Source organism: Ovis canadensis, chromosome 3, assembly GCF_042477335.2.
Source record: "Ovis canadensis isolate MfBH-ARS-UI-01 breed Bighorn chromosome 3, ARS-UI_OviCan_v2, whole genome shotgun sequence".
Lineage (NCBI taxonomy): Eukaryota > Metazoa > Chordata > Mammalia > Artiodactyla > Bovidae > Ovis > Ovis canadensis.
The window spans coordinates 102,091,351-102,111,686 of record NC_091247.1 but is presented as its reverse complement, the minus strand read 5'-3'; the positions used below and the strand labels follow the sequence as shown (position 1 = coordinate 102,111,686).

The 20,336-nt window shown below is 43.7% G+C and overlaps 1 protein-coding gene across 12 annotated transcripts in view; it reads right to left on the bottom strand.

Annotated features, from left to right (window-relative positions):
* Nucleotides 1-20,336, bottom strand: part of REV1 (REV1 DNA directed polymerase) — a 79,783-nt gene that overhangs the window by 15,054 nt on the left and 44,393 nt on the right. For 7 of the 12 annotated variants that reach the window (XR_011255783.1, XR_011255784.1, XM_069583834.1 and 4 more), the window contains 6 exons: nucleotides 19,370-19,477; nucleotides 17,837-17,953; nucleotides 13,907-14,015; nucleotides 8,818-8,946; nucleotides 6,404-6,558; nucleotides 3,811-3,930 (listed from right to left, as the gene is read on the bottom strand). Coding sequence is in view for 9 of the 12 variants with exons in the window: in XM_069583834.1 (XP_069439935.1) it covers nucleotides 3,811-3,930; nucleotides 6,404-6,558; nucleotides 8,818-8,946; nucleotides 13,907-14,015; nucleotides 17,837-17,953; nucleotides 19,370-19,477 (738 nt within the window). In the remaining 3 variants the exon portion in view is untranslated. The remainder of the gene's footprint in view (nucleotides 1-3,810; nucleotides 3,931-6,403; nucleotides 6,559-8,817; nucleotides 8,947-13,906; nucleotides 14,016-17,836; nucleotides 17,954-19,369; nucleotides 19,478-20,336) is intronic. The other 5 variants (XR_011255785.1, XM_069583837.1, XM_069583841.1 and 2 more) reach the window with 1 other exon arrangement.

Below are 20,336 nucleotides of genomic sequence, written 5' to 3'. Positions count from 1 at the left end.
TGCTCTCTTGCTTTCTCAATGATCCAGCAGATGTTGGCAATTTGATCTCTGGTTCCTCTGCCTTTTCTAAAACCAGCTTGAACATTTGGAAGCTCGCAGTTCACGAACTATTGAAGCCTGGCTTGGAGAATTTTGAGCATTACTTTACTAGCGGGCGAGAGGAGTGCAACTGTGCGGTAGTTTGAGCATTCCCTGACAATGTCTTTCCTTGGGATTGGAATAAAAACTGACCTTTTCCAGTCCTGTGGCCATTGCTGAGTTTTCCATATTTGCTGGCATGTTGAGTGCAGCACTTTCACAGCATCTTTCAGGATCTGAAGTAGCTCCACTGGAATGCCATCCCCTCCACCAGCTCTGTTCGCAGTCATGCTTCCTAAGGCCGCTTGGCTCCGCATTCCAGGATGTCTGGCTCCAGGTGAGTGATCACACCATCGTGATTATCTGGGTCGTGAAGATCTTTTTTGTATAGTTCTTGTGTGTATTCTTGCCACCTCTTCTTAGTATCTTCTGCTTCTGTTAGGTCCATACCATTTCTGTCCTTTATTGAGCCCATCTTTGCATGAAATGTTCCCTGGGTATCACTACTTTTCTTGACGAGATCTCTAGTCTTTCCCATTCTGTTCTTTTCCTCTATTTCTTTGCATTGATCACTGAGGAAGGCTTTCTTATCTCTCCTTGCTATTCTTTGGAACTCTGCATTCAGATGGCTATATCTTCCCTTTTTTCCTTCGCCTTTCATGTCACTTCTTTTCTCAGCTATTTGTAAGGCCTCCGCAGACAGCCATTTTGTCCTTGTGCATTTCTTTCTCTTGGGGATGGTCTTGATCCCTGCCTCCTGTACAATGTCACGAACCTCTGTCCATAGTTCTTCAGGCACTCTGTCTATCAGATCTAATCCCTTGAATCTAATGTCACTTCCACTGTATAATCGTAAGAGATCAATCTGATGTAGGTCATACCTGAATGGTCTAGTGGTTTTCCCTACTTTCTTCAATTTAAGTCTGAATTTGGCAATAAGGAGTTCATGATCTGAGCCACAGTCAGCTCCTAGTCTTTTTTTTTTGCTGACTGTATAGAGCTTCTCCACCTTTGGCTGCAAATAATATAATCAATCTGATTTCGGTGTTGACCATCTGGTGATGTCCACGTGTAGAGCCTTCTCTTGTGCTGTTGGAAGAGGGTGTTTGCTATGACCATTGCATTCTCTATTTGACCAAACTCTATTTGCCTTTTCCCTGCTTTGTTTTATACTCCAAGGCCAAATTTGCCTGTTACTCCAGGTATTTCTTGACTTCTTACTTTTGCATTCCAGTTCCCTATAATGAAAAGGACGTCTTTTTGGGGTGTTAGTTCTATAAAGTCTGGTAGGTCTTCATAGAACTATTCAGCTTCAGCTTCTTCAGCGTTACTGGTTGGGACACAGACTTGGATTACTGTGTTATTGAGTGGTTTGCCTTAGAAATGAACAGAGATCATTCTGTCGTTTTTGAGACTGCATCCAACTACTGCATTTCGGACTCTTCTGTTGACTATGATGGCTACTCCATTTCCTCTAAGGGATTCTTACCCATAGTAGTAGATATAATGGTCATCTGAGTTAAATTCACCCATTCCAGTCCATTTTAGTTCGCTGATTCCTAAATGTTGATGTTCACTCTTGTCATCTCCTGTCTGACCACTTCCAATTGCCTTGATTCATGGACCTGACATTCCAGGTTCCTATGCAATATCGCTCTTTACAGCATTGGACCTTGCTTCTATCACCAGTCACATTCACAACTGGGTATTGTTTTTGCTTTGGCTCCATCCCTTCATTCTTTCTGGAGTTATTTCTCCACTGATCTCCAGTAGCATACTGGGCACCTACCAAACTGGGGAGTTCCTCTTTCAGTGTCCTATCTTTTTGCATTTTGACCTGTTTATGGGGTTCTCAGCCATGAAATTAAAAGACGCTTACTCCTTGGAAGAAAAGTTATGACCAACCTAGACCGCATATTCAAAAGCAGAGACATTACTTTGCCAACAAAGGTCTGTCTAGTCAAGGCTATGGTTTTTCCAGTGGTCATGTATGGATGTGAGAGTTGGACTGTGAAGAAAGCTGAGTGCCGAAGATTTGATGCTTTTGAACTGTGGTGTTGGAGAAGACTCTTGAGAGTCCCTTGGACTGCAAGGAGATCCAACCAGTCCATTCTAAAGGAGATGAGCCCTGGGTATTCTTTGGAAGGAATGATGCTAAAGCTGAAACTCCAGTACTTTGGCCACCTCATGAGAAGAGCTGCCTCACTGGAAAAGACTCTGATGCTGGGAGGGATTGGGGGCAGGAGGAAAAGGGGACGACAGAGGATGAGATGGCTGGATGGCATCACTGACTCGATGGACGTGAGTCTGAGTGAACTCCGGGAGTTGGTGATGGACAGGGAGGCCTGGTGTGCTGCGATTCATGGGGTCGCAAAGAGTTGGACACGACTGAGCAACTGAACTGAACTGATGGGGTTCTCAAGGCAAGAATACTGAAATCATTTGCCATTCCCTTCTCCAGTGGACCATGTTTCGTCAGACCTCTCCACCACGACCCGTCCGTCTTGGGTGGCCCTACAAGGCATGGCTTATAGTTTCATTAAGCACATTCTTAGATTTATTTACTAGGGAGTCAAGTAGCTTTAGAACTAACCCATCATAAAATGGTATTTGGGTCCTGTAATAACTTTGGCCTATAACAGATACTTCTTAGGCTTAAGAACATGGATTCAAAAATACCACTGAATCTACTTTTTGATAAACAAACTTTCACTAAAAATATACTGTCTTGAATGTTCCCACCACAAATACACAGGAGTTTTGTGAAGCTAACACAAGCTGTTTTACTAAAATCGGATGGATTGCCTGAAATGGTATCATGGATTACTATAAGCTTCAGAGAAATTTCTTTTTAAAATTTATTTAATTGAAGGATAATTGCTTTACAGAAAGAACTTTCTTAGAAAGAGGCATCACCAAGAAAGCATGTCTAAATATTTAATAAAAGTGAAGTGAATTCCCTAGACACAAAATTTACACCTGTTCAAGGGCCTCAAAGGGCAATGATTTTCCCATTATAGTTGGTTACATTTGATGATTTTTCCATAGAGAAAGAGCTCTACATGCTCGGTTAGCTAGCCACAAAAGAGTAAAATAACTAGCCATGCTGCCTAGTAGGGGAGAAAGGTACGCCCTTCTAGACATTTTCCTCCTGCCTGAGTTAACGGAACATAATACTTCATTTTAGGTTTTCTTCTTCCTGATATGGTTCAAATATTTTCTTCTTTTTTTTTTAATTTTAAAATCTTTAATTCTTACATGCGTTCCCAAACATATTTTCTTCTTTTAAAACTACTTGCTTACTAGACTCAGAAACATATCGCTAGCTTGGCAGGACAATTTTGTAAACAAGGGAATCAACTGTCAAAACTATCTTGGGCCTATATGTACACTAACTATTTCAGTTATGATTTATTTAAAGGATCAAAAGTCAGTTTCATCATGTTCTTTTAAATTTGACTTCTTAGAATTCCTTGACCTTGGTACTTTAGAAATACTTAAATACTTCAAGTAAAACACGTGAGCAGAAAAACTAAAATATTATATTAAGGTTCTGATAAATGAATTGAAGGGATATTTACTGTGATGTTGTAAATTTTGTTTACCATGGCACGCAATAAAGATTAAAAAAAATTAAATTATATTTTGGAAAAGAGAGATACATTATACATCTATACAAAGCACCACTGAATATTTACAACAAATAAAAGGTAAAAAAAAGCTCTGTATTACCTGGTAGGTTAGTGACTAGCTGGCCTCTGATGAAATCGTCTACCTCTTCTGGTTTTAAGTGGTACTGGCCATCCGGCTTTGCTTTTCTAGTTGCCATTCTAGCCAGCAGAATATTAGAACCTATAAAAAAAATTTTTTTAAAAAAGAAAAGAAGTCATTTAAGAAATAGTCACAATTATTTTCAAAATTTCCTAACAAAGACATCTACTGATAAGTTATCTATCAAACTTCTAAAAAAGAATGAAAATAATCTGCAACTGTGGTAACTGGGTTGCTAAGTCATGTCTGACTCTTTTGCAACCCTATGGACTGCAGCCCTCCAGGCTCCTCTATGCATAGGATTTTCCAGGCAAGAATAGTGGAGTGGGTTGCCATTTCCTTCTCCAGGAGTTATCTTCCCAACCCAGGAATCAAACCCACATCTCCTCTACATGTCTCCTGCATTCCAGGTGGGTACTGTAGCACTGATCCATCAGGGAAACTCAAATATTGAAAATATGCATTTGTCTGTGCCCAGGTCTTAGATGCAGCATGAGGGATCTTTAGTTGTAGCACACGGGATAGTTTCCTGACCAGGGTCAGACCCCGGCCTCCTGCTTTGGGAGCACAGGGTCTTGGCCACTAGACCACCAGGAAGTGGTCATTTTAAGCATAATACAAAACTGGCAGAATTCTGTGAAGTATTACAGATTATAACCACCATGTTCCCTGGACAGAGGCTTCCTTCTGTTCCCAAACATGGACATTTCAGCATCTCCCACTCAGGTAAAGGAGCAGGGAAAACAATCCTAATCAAAGACTAGAGGTTTACAGGCAGGCAATCATCAGCAATCAGCGCGTTTCACCGAACAGTCTCTGTGTTCCCGGCCACACCGTGCAGCTTGCAGGGTCTTAGTTCCCCAACCAGGGAGTGAACCGGGCCCATGGCAGTGAACGCTCAGAGTCCCAACCACTGGACCGCCAGGGAACTCCCTCAATTTACCAACCAGCGGATCCACACCAGGGAGAAAAAAGGCCAAAGAAATGCCACTGGACTGGGGGGAGCCCCCAAAACCAGATGTCTCACTATATGGTCAGAATACGGGCGCAGAACTGCAGGTATGAGTGTCTTAGAAAAGAAGGCAGACAGACAGGGGGTCCACGGTGTGTTAGTGGACACAGACATTAACGCAGGGCAGAGAAGGCTACCGGGGCCAGAGAAGGCGGCAGACGGCTGAGAAACATCTCAGTGGGGGTCAGATGAACTTCTATGTAAATAACAAAATCTCTACAAACTACAGAAGACTTCTATAAAGGACATATTTTAGTTTTATGGGAAACTTATTTAAAAACAATGTGTCTTCCTAGGGTTAATGTAAAAATATTCATGAAGAGAAAAAGTACTGCAAAGTCACACCAAAATGATAAAAGTGGTGACCTGTGAAGAAAAAGAGGGCTGAGAAGTAGAAACATCATCTGGGACTTTTGTCTTAATTATGTGCTTGAACTTAAAAGAATGTATTCATATCATCCCACTTGTAAATTTAAAATAAATACAATTAAAAACGAAGAATTAACCCTGTGCCTGAGAGCTGACTCCAGGAGGCAAGTCCTATCTGCAGGCCACACTCAGGAGCCCCAGGGTAGGCCTGCTGGAAAGCGGAGGGATGCTGTTAACCTGCTTTGCATTGGGCGGGCCAAAAAGTCTCTTCAGGGTTTCCTGTTACATCTTATGGAAAAACCCAAACAAACTTTCTGGCCAACCCAGTATTTTCTGGGGCTCATGATGTTCTGACTTCTTAAAAGCCCCGCCTGATGGGGAGCACCTACCCTCCCAGGGCTGGTTCACTCCTGAAGATGGCAAGCCGCTTCCGGTTCCTGGGAGCCCGCCTCACACACCCCGCCAGAAGCGCAACCTCCTAACCACACTCACACAGCACAGCAGAGGCTCCAGCCTAGGAGCCCGTTCCCTCCCACTTCCGCCCCCAGATCTAGACCTGGTGCTCTCTCAGGTCGCCCTGCGAGGGCCACACAAGCAATCAAGGTCCGTCAGTCAGCAGGGGCACCGAGTGTGCTCGGAGAGGAGGAGGCAGGCAGGGAAGCCGAGGGCGATGGGGGGGACTCCGGAGCACAGCGCGCGAGAGCACAGATGACAGAGGGGCACGTGGCAACACTGGTGACTTCTGCAGAGGCAGGAAGACGGGGCTGGCTGAGGGGCCCAGGGAGCTTCAGAGAGTAATCGAGTTCCTACAAGACTCGGCAACACGGAACTCCAAACCCAGCCCCGCTGCACGGCTTTAAACACAGCCTCTGTTCACCTGAGAAAAATAACAGTGTTGACAAATACTGAATTCAATTCTCCCCATTTTTGAGGGAAAAGAAATATTCCAACTTGTGTTGGACTGTAACTCTAAAGATGTTATCAGCACTTCCAACAGTTTGACCTCAGGCTTCGCCTGTGAGCCACACTAAGTACCGTCTCAGAAGTGGAGGCCTAAACATGAAAGTGATGAAAACACCACCTTAAAACTACTCCTAAAGTTAACTGGGGTTCAGCGCTCCGAGAGCGAGGCTCCGACTACACTGAGCAGAACGAGAGTCACCGGCTACTCACCGATCCCCACAGAGGCAGCACATTTAGTCTGGTCCTTAATTTCCATGCGGACAGCGTTCGCAAACTCGTCAGGCGTGAGTCTGGTCTCAGCGAGGATCTCGGTGATGTCTACCAGGGCTTCATCACAGCTGACGGCTTCGATGTTGTGTGTGTAGCTGCCAACACAGAGCAGAGGCGCCGAGGCGCAGCCATGCTTAACACATGCCCGGCCACACAGGCTTCCCACGGCCGCCTTCTCCAGCATTCCCTTATGAGACTTAAGATGCTGACAGTGTTAGCATTTTAACTGAACTGGCTCAAGTCACTTAACCTCTAACTGCAGAGCTCATCAGTATTTTTTTCCGTATTAACTACCAAAACTACAACAGAAATGATCATTTCAATTTCTCTACACTGAGAACACCTCCATGAACCTTTGAATATCTGAAAAGTATTGAGTCAATTAGAACTGTCACAACATTTAATTTTAAACATATTCGAACATGTTTTACCAGAAACCCTGAGGAAGAGAAAAACCACACAAATCAAGCCGCTGATTGTCTCCTGGACACAAATGCCCAGGATAGAGCAGGACCTGATGGCCAGCCAGCCACGTGCCCGTCTAGAAGGACACCAGTGGCAGTCTCTCCAGATGGAAACCCTGCAGGCTGTGGTTTCGGCTGTTGCTGTTTTCGGTCAGGACCTACCTACAGACAGCACTGTTTCGGTTCACCAGAGGAAAGGAAGAGGGAGAGAAAAGTTGTTGTGTGGCCCTGATGTTCATTAAATACGTGGACCACAGGCCAGCAGAGACCTCAGGACGAGCAACAGATCTTTAATAATCCACCTGGTGAAGTACCAGGGGGCCAGCCCTCACCTCTCACCACAACTCACTGCAGGTTGTGAATCAGACTAATTACTATCAACAATCACTTAAGAGATGAGTGGTCTGCCTTGGATTAATTCCAGGGAGCAAACTGTCAGAGCAGACGGTGTCCTGATATGAAAGCTGCCCTGAGGCGGGATGTCCAAAGGTGGCAGGAGAACAACAGGGAATCTCTGGCTCAAAGAACAGCCACAAGGCCACTGAAAATGTCTCCACCTACCCAAACTACATGACAGTGTCTGCGAAGTCCCCGCCCTGCGGTTCAGGCTGCGGGCCAGTCCGGCTCCGTAACCACAGGCGGCAGCACCAGCTCAGACCTGCCTCCAGCCCTCGCGGGCCGCTGCGCCCAACCACAGCCCTGGGGGGACCCAACAAGTGCAGGCTCCACCTGCTCACAGGGCGGCCCCGTCTTTGGGGTCTTAGGACAGCTGTGTGAGAACTGGCTTCCCCCAGCCCTAAGTCCACACGCCGACAGCAGAGAGCTTCCCTGGCCCTCTGAGGTCCGTGCTCCGTTAAAGGCAGCCCCCCAAAGGCGGGGCCCGGATCTGACTCCTCTCCTGCAGGAGGGGCGGCATCGAGTCGTTGGCACGTGGCAGATGCTCCATATCAGGAGGGGAAGCAGTGACGAGAGAGGCGAGCATCTCCCTCAGAACAGCAACACAGCCAAAGGGCTGACCGGCGTCCACCCACACCTCGCCCATGGCTGTGCCCGCTGCCCTCGGCAGAGCTCAGCAGCTGGGACAGTGACCTTAGGTGGCCTTTTAGAAAGAAAATATGCTACCTTTAGAGCATACAGGGCTTGCCATATACTTATTTAAAAGTTTGAGTTCTGAATTAACATTAAATATATGTATACTGTAAATATTCAAAAAACAAAATCTCTTTTTCTCAAGCCATCTAATCACCTATCTTGAGACTATGGCCGACCCTTGAACAACAGCAGTATGAACCTTGAGGGATGGCTCATACATGGATTTATCTCAGTAGTGAATACGAACAGTGCTACGGAGAAGCCGTGGGTATGGACAGCTGGCTGTGGGCTACACACGATTCTGCACCTTGTGGAGGACAGCACCCCACTGCCACCAAGTCGTTCGAGGGCCAGCTGTATCACTAAACATTTTTATAAAAGCTAACATTTGGCATGCCTAATGATTTCAGAGGACAAAGGGTTCGAAAGAGTCTCTACTTGTGAACCTACAGTTCTAATTTTCAACAAAACTATAACTCACATTTAATAAAAGAGAATAGCCAGGTTAAAAACGTCCATCTTTCATCTGTCTGGCTCCATGAAGGGAAAACTGGAACCACTGAGCCAGAATCACGTGGACAGAAGATCGGACCCCTAGCAGCACCATCAAGCAGCTCAGGCCCAGCCACACAGAAGTGTCCCGCGGCCTGAGTCTCGCCCCGGAAGTGCTTCCGCAAGGAGGGGGCCGGATGCTAGGGGGCGGAGGAGTGGGCTTCCAACAGGCCTGAGGCAGCTGGTCCCTCCTCAGTATTAGGCATGAGCAGTCAAGGGACGGGAGAGTGAGCATGGGGCACATACCTGGCCAGCGTCTCGTACATCGTCCGTGCAACCTCCTTATACGCGTGGAAGTCGTAAGGGACCGCCTGGAGACTGGGACAGAGCTGTTTGGCTTGCCCGAAAAACATTCCATTCCTAATGCCAACTTGTCTAGAAAGAGAACAGAATACAGAGGAGGTTAGACCTGGAATGTTTAAAAGCCAAACCAACGATCAAATATTGCTATCTCCCCAAGCCATTGACACATGAGTTTCATTTAACTCCCCGCTCAGGAGAGGTAAAAACCAGGCAGTGAGAAAGCTTACAGGTTTGTTTCCCCACAAAGGAGAATCCCACAACTGTCAGATAAGTGTAAGCGACACAGCAGACATGCCCAAACGCGTTATTCAAAGACATCTCCTGGGCCTTGTACCTCTAACCCCCCTGCAGACGCCAGAGCATCCCCTGCCAGCAACGTCACAACCAACACAGAGCAGGACCGTGCTACGGAGGCCTGCTGCCCCAGAAGAGGGCCTGGCTCAGCCACAGTTCATCCCCCAAAGACAGAGAGCCACACAGAACAGTGAGTGCTGCGCGACAGACAGACAGGATGCACCCGTCCTGTCACCACCCGGCACCCATGCCCGCCTCCAAGCGCCTGCGTGGGCGCCACGTGGCTGAGATGCCAGCGGCGGGGCCACGGCGGGACGTCACTCTGGAAGGAGCCAGAGGTCCGCAACTCTGAGGGGCCTGTCTGAAAACGGCGCATCTCAAATCTACGTGTCTCTGTGCCCCATATCGCCTGTGATATTCAGGGCATTCAGCACAAAACTGTAATTATGGGATCACAGACGATGAGTAAAACTCCATGTCACTACTCTGCAATGAATCAAGAAAAAAGTCTTACAGTAAAAACACAAGCAGGCAACAATTAGCAGTGTTTCCCGAGGTTACATGCTTCCAGATAAATGCATCACGTGGTTACTTCACGTTTCCACTCAGTAAACACACACTCACTCAGTACTCAGTACAGAGGTGTCCCTATTTTTAAGAAACATGGTCTTCAATATGCAGAGGCCTGCAGCTCCCTGACCATCCCAGACCACCAGTGAGCACCAAGGAGGAAAAGAATCCTCCACGCTACTGAGATAAAATGGTACATTTTTAAAATGTATATAAAACAGTAATGGATGATCAGACTGCAAAGCCCAGAGTAGATGAGAAACATCTAATAGGAGGGGAAAACGACAGGAAAGGAAGAGGTGACTAACAAATCCCAGTAAAGACAACAATGCTTTCACTCATTTAACAAAAATCAATGTCTCAGGCGCCATGTGACACATGGGCAGAAGACAGGGAACAAAGCAGACCCCGCGGCGTCCACCAGGATGACCTGCACAGGCGGGGGGACATGCTCCAGCCCATGGGCCTCGCTGTGAGGCAGGGGAGTGCCTGCATCACAGTTTACAAGGCCACACAGAAGTACACAAATGGTTTAAAACATGACATGCAGGTTCAACATGTAAAAGCTAAACTTACCAATTAAAGGAATGTGTTACATAATTCCTGTAAGTACTATATTCTTATATTTACTGTACTTTCATTTTCAAATTTTTGACCTTCACAAAAAATTTCACAGGCATATTACTTAGAAAAATATAATACATCAACTTAACATACTCAGGTGTACCAATATCCCGGAAAGAAATGCTTGGGGATCACTAGACACTGTAAGGAAGTTATGACCAAGAAAGGAAAACCCTAAGAGGCCTCCCACAACTAAGAGAAGTGAAACACTCCTAGTCGGTGTTTGGGAAAGGAGGCTTGTTTCACATAAAACAAATGAGCAGGACTTCCCTGACGGTCCAGTGGTTTGGATTCAGCGCTCTCACTGCCAAGGGCCTGGGTTCAACCCCTGGTTGGGGAACTCAGACCCCACAAGCCACGCAGCGTGGTCAGAGATGATGATGGACAGGTGAAGACAGTCACAAACAGCCTGCAGTGGCTTCACTACGATGGCATCTACGCCCATCAACGGGCACGGCGAGCAGGGCCAGCCGGCAGGGCTGCGCAGGCGCTCGCGGCCGGCCTACAGGGAGAGCGGCGCACGCCTTCCTCTCTGCGCTGCGCGCTCACGCAAGCGTCCTTGGCGGTGCAGTAGACAACGTTAAAAACTCAACCATCAACTCACTGTCATTGCCAATTCAATATTCTGAAGGACAGCCACATCACAAATTCAGGATTGTAAAGAGTGAAAACTGAGGTTTAGAAATTATCTGCTTCTTAAAATCGATAATTGTAGGATATTTACATATCATTACCTATCCATCCACATATCTGCCTTCTAACTTAGCTGTGGATAAAGCTATTACGAGTTCTCTCTGGTGCTTCAGTCACTAAGTGGTGTCCAACTCTTGAGACCCCATGGACTACAGCCTGCCAGGTTCTCTATGGTAAATATAAGTAAAGATAACAGGCATGCAATCCTGACTTGTGGGATTAGATTCTACCTTCCCATGGCTTCTACGGTCACATTCCACACTTAGCTGACCCATTACTATAAAGTCCATGTCTACTGAAAACTCTCCAGTGCCTAAAACTGGGATGACCGTCCCTACAACCTAGTCTCCAGTCCGAGCCCAGAAACATTTCTCTGATGCAACTCTGAATATATTCATTAAAAAAAAACTCACTGAAGGAAAATATAACTGTTAGATTACCTTAAAAAATAGGGTAGCCAAGAGACCCTCATTAGGGGTAGCCTAGAAAATGAAAAGTTACAATTAAAAGATCAAAACCCAACTGTTGTAGGTTTCATGTTTTTCTTTCCCCCCAACTTACACTCAAATTCATTTTCACTTTTCACATCTCCTTAAAACAAACATTTGCCATCTAAGTGACACTTAAATGGCTTGCTGCACAGCATTTGGCCTTCTTATATCATCACTCCAATTATTCTCAACATATTCAGCTTGACAATCGCCATCTGTGGTACAATACAAATGCCCTATCCAAACACCAACAGAGGCCTGCAGTCCAAAACCTCCAGGAGCTGGCAACACTCCTGACTCTGGGGCGACCTTGGCACTCACTCCCCAACCAGCATCCAGCAGGGGACGCAGGACACGGGCAGCACAGGAAGGCAGCTTCCACATCACCGACAGCCAAGCCCAGAGACTGGGCAAGCATTCCTTACAGCTTCGTTACACGACGCCCGGTCCCCAGAAGCATGCCGTCTGTCACCACCCCGAAACTCAGCAGGGGGAGGAGACTAGCCCACTGCACACGGCACAGAATCAGCTCTAAACTTCCTGCACCAATGAAAACACAGTAATATACAATGCATTCAGATCTAATTATCTTTTTCATTAAAGAAAGTTTCAATTCCTTGGTGACATTATCAACCAAAAAATGAAGAAGATTAAAACATAACTGTTACTGAGAAAAGCAAAGTCAGTCTGGGAGTAAAAGCTTGACGTGTCATAAAGGATTTGAATATAATTTTATTCTTAAATATCCTTTTAATAAAATAATTGGCAAGATTTTAAGCAAACTATTCTGGTTAGATGATGATGTATCAAGATCCTTTTTTGATCAGATGAGACTTGCTTGCGTAACTCCAACTTTAAATCAAGAAAACTGTTATATATATCAAGTTGTTGTTGTATACTATTAACGTTACATGTCAATTATATCTCATTTTTTAAAAAGTGTGAATGACAAAACCATTGAGACACTACCAAACAAAAAAAGGACTGAAAGCTGTGTCCGACGTGGCTGCAGCCCGCTGCTGTAACTGGTGAGCGCTTCCACACCGGAAAGGACCGAAAGCTGTGTCCGACGTGGCTGCAGCCCGCTGCTGTAACTGGTGAGCGCTTCCACACCGGCCAGTGGCGTGCACACACACACTCTGCTGCTGCTGTTCAGTCGCTCAGTCGTGTCCGACCCGTCGTGACCCCGGGAGCCGAGACTCACAAGGCTCCCCCGCCCCTCAGCACCTCCTGGAGCTTGCCCAAGCTCGTGTCCCTTGAGTCGGTGACGCCACCCGGCCACCTCACCCTCTGCCACCCTTTTTCTGTCTTCAGCTTTCTCTCCCAGCCTGAGGGTCTTTTCCAATGATTCACCTGCTCCCATCAGGTGGCCAGAGTACTGGACCTTCAGCTTCAGCATCAGTCCTTCCGAAGAGTATTTTGGATTGATTTTCTTTAAGACTGACTAGTTTGCTCTCTGTGCAGTCCAAGGGACTCTCAAGAGCCTTCTCCAGTTCGGAAGCATCGATTCTCTGGCGCTCAGCCTTCTTTATAGTCCAACTCTCACATCCATACACATCTAGTGGGAAGTCCACAGCCTTAACTATGCGAGTCTTTGTCAGCAAAGTGATGGCTTTGCTTTTTAACACACAGTCTAAATGCTTGCTGTGTTATAAACTGTCTGTGTTCAGTTAACAAGGAAGAAAAAAATAATGAATGCTCTTTTAATTAATCACTTAATCATTACTCCATTTTTACGACCCGAATAATCGATTTCTAAAAACATCTTTCTAAACTATGAGGAACATGTGATATGTGTGTTTCCCCTGGAGCTGACACAGCTGGCTGTAATCGGGGTTCGCGCTGGCAGGCTGGCAGCGCTGCAGCTTGAAGTGAGTGGATGACCAGGCGTGCCAGGGCGGAACTGCTGCGCTGTGACCTAACAGGCAGTCAAGTTTTAGCATAACTCAAAAAAATACTGAGTACCAGGTTTAAATAACAAGGGATTTTTCCTGGCAGAAAGAAATAACAATCAGGGCAGGTGACCCTAAGGCCCTCTTCCACCCAAAAATATATAATTCTTTAATCTTATGCTTCGAAAGACGACTGAAAAATGACAATGTTCAGCTCCTTTTGGTTTTCATCACAGAACCTACTGCTTCAGCAGGACACTAAAGTATTTATTTAAAGTTACCAAGCATTTGTGAAGGCAAAAGAAAAGGAAACGGAAGGGATTAAGGTTAGAAAGACTTCTTTCCATATTTGTTACATTTAAGTCACAGGCTTGACTAACCCATCTAAATCCACTTCAAAAGATTATATAAGAAATGAAGTAAATTAATTATTCATTAAGCATTACAACATCTTTAATGCCTACATACCTGGCTTCATAACTACAAGATGCGATTTCAGCCTTTGACAAAACAGAATCAATTCCATTTATCTGTGCAGAATCTTGACTCTCCCACGTTGACGGATCTGGTATTTCTGCTTCAAAAATAAAATTGAATGATATGTTAAAAACTGATTTTCCTTAACTTTCATTCAATAAGTTTGTTTACCATTCATTCCATATACAAACGTTCAATAAATTCCAAATAAACTGACATTTACCCCCTAATTATTTAACAAAAGAAAATCTGAAACTCTAAAATAAGCTTACTTCCAGTATATCCTTTACCAGCAATCAAGAACTTATCACAATACATGCAGTTCTGTCTTAATAACAGTTTGAAGAGACATATACCAAAGGATAAATATAAACCATCCCTTTAGGTCTCTGGAGATGCACAAGAATAATGAACCCCCTCCTACAGCCGCAAAAGGATGACACAGCTCTCCCAACTTCCAGCTTCACACAAGAACACCAAAGCACACAGTCTAGACAGCATACAATCTGAGCTATGATTTCTGATACAGCACGTCCTGTGATATGACCAGCAAGTGAGAAATGGATTAAAACACAACTTCAGTTACGTCTCTTGGGACACCACCAAATTCCCAAAAAGAATATGCTCTAAAAAAAATCTATTCTCATAGTTGTACTATTCTGAACAAAAAATACCATGAGTCAGTAAAATAAGACTGAGAGGGCTCGGGCTAATTCCAGACAAACACCGAGAGCACAATGTTAACAGCACGTCATTAACAAGCTCAGGATCTCGTTTCTATTTATTTCAGAGACATAACATTCCATGAAAAACCAGCCAAGGGAAAAGCACTGCCAGGTAAACAAAGGTTTACAAGCAACTCCTCCTGGTCTGACTTCAGTGATCAACACATTTCACCCAACTATGCAACACAGACAAGCAAGTCTGGGTTCCAGCACCCACATACATGAAGCATAAATGCAAATCAAAGTCTGAGGGCTGGCATATTCATGGGGTCGAATTCCACTTGCATCCAAATCAAAATCAGCACCGCACACAATCTGAGCCATGATTTCCGACACAGCATGACTAACATACGCTATACTAGGACAAATTAAAGACAGAATGCAGAGCAGTTGACCCAGTGTCCTGAAGGGGTTTAGAAGGCTAAACATCAGCTTTAATAGTCCATTATTCTAAGCTGAAGATCTGTAAGGATTTCAGGGTTGTCAGTATGACAGTTTAATAGTAGCTGCTGCTAACCCAAAAAAGAAGAGCTGAAGCCTGAACAGCCACAACCAGCTGCCTTTCAAAGCAGCACCCATGAGTTATGCCTTAGGAGCTGGGGAGTCAGGGGACTTCTATTCGAAGGCCTAATTAACCCACCTAAGGGAAAAGTGACGCTGCTGGTGAGAACACTGTCCGTGGTCCCTGCTCCCAGAGGCCTGCCTGGGGAGCCTTGCAAAATTCTCTGCTCTGGGTGGACTGACCCAGTCCACAGTGCAGCAGGGCATAATGCCTCCATGAGTGGAGTGAGCTGCTTCATGGGAGGTTTGGCAGAAATGCAGGGACACACTGGAGGGCAAAGGAGAAGGCTGCTCGTCAAATCCTGACAAACCAGATGGGCACATGGAGTATGTGCAGGGACAGCTGGAGAAATGAGGACCCACATCTGTGAAAAAGAAACCGCTGAGAATAAATCTATGCTAATACAATTTAAAACTTTGGTCGCTCTTTAGAATGAACGCTGAAGTTGCTGAAGGGATAGGGAACACCTGCCTTCTGGAATCTGGGAAGGGAGAATTTCCAAATTCGAGATGGTCAGCGAAAAGGCTCACTGCTGAGTATGGCTCAGGAGCAGCTGCAAAGAAGCCAGGGGTGGAGAGCCTTCACGCTGGTCTGATCAGACAGAGTCCCTGAATATAACAAGTAAGAGACTGAGGTCCTATAAAAGGCTAATGATGCTGTTGGTTCTAATACCTTGCCTAGATGTATAAGATAAAACATTAGAACTGAATTTTTTCAAGTTATGGTACAGAAGGCAAAGATTCTAATTCCTAAACTGATCCTCAATGTTTTAAAATTTGGTGTCATATCTAATTATAGGATCCAGGGAAAGAAAGATCAGGTCAAAAGTTTAGGACACACGTAAAAGTGAATGATGTCAAGTCAGAGAGAGTATAAAATGTAACGTATCGTATTCTCTTTTTCTAGTGCCAGGAAAATCTAGTTTTGACAGTTTTCAATGGCAAGTGCAACAACAGTACTTCTAATATTTACCTTCTGGTTTACCACTCATACGTAAAGAGCCAGAGAGAATGTGAGCGATACAAGCTTATGAAAATCCAGCAGCTACACAGAGGAAGACAATTAAGTTATTACCAAGGTCAGAATTCTGCTTACAAACTGCTTATGGTCAGATCATTGGCGACAGGAGGAAAGACCTGAGAGGACCAGCTCTCCACTCTGAGGAAGGCTGCTTGCCAAGACCAAACCTCTGGACGTACACTGAGTAACAGGGGCAGACACAAGATTCTACCCACAGGAGCAGCTCTGAGCATCGGGGTACCAAGAGATGCTATGAGCAGCGTGCACAGGTGTCTTCCCTGTTTTAAAGCTCATTCAGAATTTCTTGAGTGCCCAGCGTGACGAGTGCTGTGCATTCTCTTAAGCTATCTGTTTACCAGAATGTTAGATTTCATTTTTAATACCACACAGAAAAGACAAAAAGGAAAACCAACCTACCACAAAACCAAGCTACCAATACTTCAACTACCCATCTCGTCAAATATCACAATACAACTAACTCTCAACAAGTTCAGAATGCCAACCTGAAATTCTACTCACTTCACACGAAACACTAGAATCTCAAAAACTCTCTTATTTAATGACCAGGAGAAGCTTCAGCAAATCTGGAGAATGCAAGTACACTCGAAGCGCCAGAACGTAGCTGTAATCATTCTCTTTTGTGTCCACGGCATGTAAACAGACGAGCACAACCAGCAGGAAAAATTAATCCCAAGAAGCTCCTCCAAGACATCTACTGGCGTTCCTCTCATCTTAATTTCATCAAGGTCATTTCTAAAAGAAGCCCCAATTTTTGTAACTGAAAACTAAGAACCGGAAATAACTGGGACGTAATTTAACTGCAAGCCTTCCAGACTACTACATATCTAATCTCTATTTGCTGATTAACACTTTTCTGAAAAATTAATCTAAAAAAATTGTATTTGCAGACATCCATGAGAAAACTGACCAATGTCAAATAATTACTTAGTAATTACTAAGCAAACATTTCTCAGGGAAAACTGTGGGGTGGGGGAGGGAGGAGGAGGGGAGAGAAATGAAAATCTTAACAGTAATGTGATTAGTGTAATTTATTTAATTTTTGCTTATTAACAGCCAAAATTTAAAAGCCAAAGAGGCAAGAAAAAAGTTTCTCATATGAAACAGGTACCACAAAGATGTGGGGGACAACTGCTGGCATTTATCTTCTCACTCCAGTAAACTAAACCCTGAGCTGCTCTTCAGTCCACTGATGCATACATGTCTTCAGAAGACAAACTTCAGGGTCCTTACTGGGATCAGAGCCCAAAACAACAGGTAATTAATTAACCTCTAGACCTTTCAAGTCTAGAGGTTCCTACAAAATGATGTCCATGATTTTCCTCCCCAAACTAAATCTATACAAAGCAAGCTAATCATGCCTTTTAAACATTTTTCACTCTCTTTCCCAGGACAATTCGACAAAGCCTAACTATAAAGCACTCATTTGTGTTATGTTCAGATTTTGCTTTAATATGTGAGACTGACACCCTTAAAACCCTTGAATGAAAAAGCTAATTGTTTCAACTCTGCTTTTATTTCTGTAACAACAGAACCAAAGCAAAATGCAGAAGTCTTCGACAGGTGCACGAGGACTTCACAGCTTGCTATCTGTACCTGCTTTGCCTCTCAGGATCTTATTCTGATAATACTGCCACTCCAACTGAGGGTTAGCGCCCGGACGCAGAGGGGCCCTGCCGGTGCCCCTGTTACTTGTAACAGCCACTGGTTTTCCTGTAAGAAGAGTACAGTTAGTTTTAAATCTAAGTACAGGAACGATAACAACACTAAAAAACATGTAATGGAAAATTTTTCAAAAGACATAAAAAAATAGCTTTATTCAGGCATTAGTCCCTAATGGAGCCAGGAGCTTTAAAGTTTATCAACTGCTAGGCAAAAGTCATCTAAGTATCTCTGTACCCCCCCCAAAGTAAACTATTCATGACAATTCTGATGCATTTATTCAACTTAAAAGCAACACTATCATAGCTTCTCATTGTCTCTCTGGTTTCTTCAAGTAGAAAACAGGCAACACAGAACCTCAGTTCAGAGTGGCAGGGTGAGGAGAGAAAGAAAAACTGTATCTAGGCTTTTTATAATTCTGATATCAAAAAAGTAAGGTAACATCTAATCTTTATTTTTACAGCAAGAAATAAACTAATCAAATATATATGCAGAGGAATCACAACCTGACCTACTACACAATCAAAAGTGAGTATATATAGTCATGAAATTTTTGGTTTAGTTACAAAATCTTTCACACACCATCTCCTTGAATGCATATGTGTCAGAAGACAGCTCTAACTGTAAACCATCAGCATGGATAATTCATGGTTTTTTTTTTGTGTGTGTGTGTATAAAAATATATTTCACTAAATGCATTTGTAGTGAGGACAAAGAAAAAAATGCATCAAAAAGCCACTCATGGGCTAAAATCAACTCTTTACAATCTGAACACCCCTATCAGAGCTGAAGCAGCAACTACTTGTGATAAAAATAAAGCCCTATTATTATTCCCAGCAGCTTCTGTGCTTCCCTTAGAGAAAAAATACTCATTCTTGGAAGAAAAGACTAATAGTTATCTCTTTCAGATCTAAACTTCTGAAAAATCCAGAATAAATATTTCCAAAAGTATTCACAGGTCACAAATACCTAAAATTTCCATTGAAACAAAGACTGCACAAAGGACAACATATTTTAACAATGTTCAATAATACAAAATTATTCTACAACCAAAAACTTAGAATGCCCCCAACAGAAGGATAGTTAAATGATTCATTCAAGAGAAAGTATAGTGACCCAAGCTGCAAAGACATATGCTGCCATAAAATTTCCATTTATTGACAAAAAATAATAAATATAGATAAAAACATAGAAAATGCCTAAAGTAGGTCCCTAATCTTAGATGATAGCTCCTTCAACTGAAGAGGAGTATTCTTCCCTAAAGGCCTGATCTCTACAGGGAGGAAAAAATTTTTTTCTAATTTCCTTCAATCTTTGTTAATTATGAAGTCCAGAAAAATTGGAAGCAGTAACTGATTTTGCCAAGGAAAATCAGAATAAACATTTCTTAGAGTATTTTGTGATCCCTTAGAATATATATTTGTAACAATATATCAATTTTCTTAATACATAAACAAGAATACAGACCTTTGAGATCTGGTCTATTTCGTATACCCACTGATACAAAGAAGCAATCCATATCAACATGCATTATACAGCTCTGATGTCTGGGTGAACTCAATACTGACATATTTCCTAGAAGGAAAAAAAGAACGTTCAAACCCCAAACTAATCAATACTTAAAAAAAATCAGGTCTAGTTAACTTTAGAAATTATATCCTCAAATGCTTACAAGCAGAATGAAGTTTTAAAAAAATACAGATTCTATAATAGATTATTTATATCACCTCAAGAGAAATCAAAGTTCAGTTTCTTTGGCTCTAAAAATAATCCAGAGACACAATTTAAAATCAGCCATGGAGACATTATGTCTAGTCTACATTCTGACAAATCTCTCAATCTGTCTAAATGCTTATCTCAAAGTTATTTCTGTGTGCTGAATGGTATATAAAAATGTACAAAGGTGTGTTCAGACACTTAGTCCCAGGGAGCTAAGTAACATTAGAGGACCACTACTCCATGTGGTAACAACATTCCTTGACAGGATAGCCATAAACACTGCAACTGTTGTCCAGTGCCTGGCAGCAGGGGTCAGGCATTGCTGTAAGAGGTTTACATGCATTAATTTAAATCTTCACAACAACACTATGAAAGAGGTAATAAGCTTATTATCCCCATTTTGCAGACTAATAACTTCAGTCACACAGCCAGTAGGAGGCTGAGCTGGCATTTAATCCCAGGGCGTCTGATTTCAGAGCCCAGAGGCCACCACCCTTATAAAAAGCGATGATCTCACAAAGCAATTTTCCTCTGATAGATTTAAGAACAACAGTACTGAGGTTAGTCTTCCTAACAGGATTCTAAGAACTTACAGTTACTACCCAAAAGGTTGAGACAACTCTATTTACCAGACTGTGACTATGAGCACCTTTCCCTTGCTCCCACTAAGGGCATAGCACTGGGTCCTGCTCCTACCACCTGCTGGACCATCACT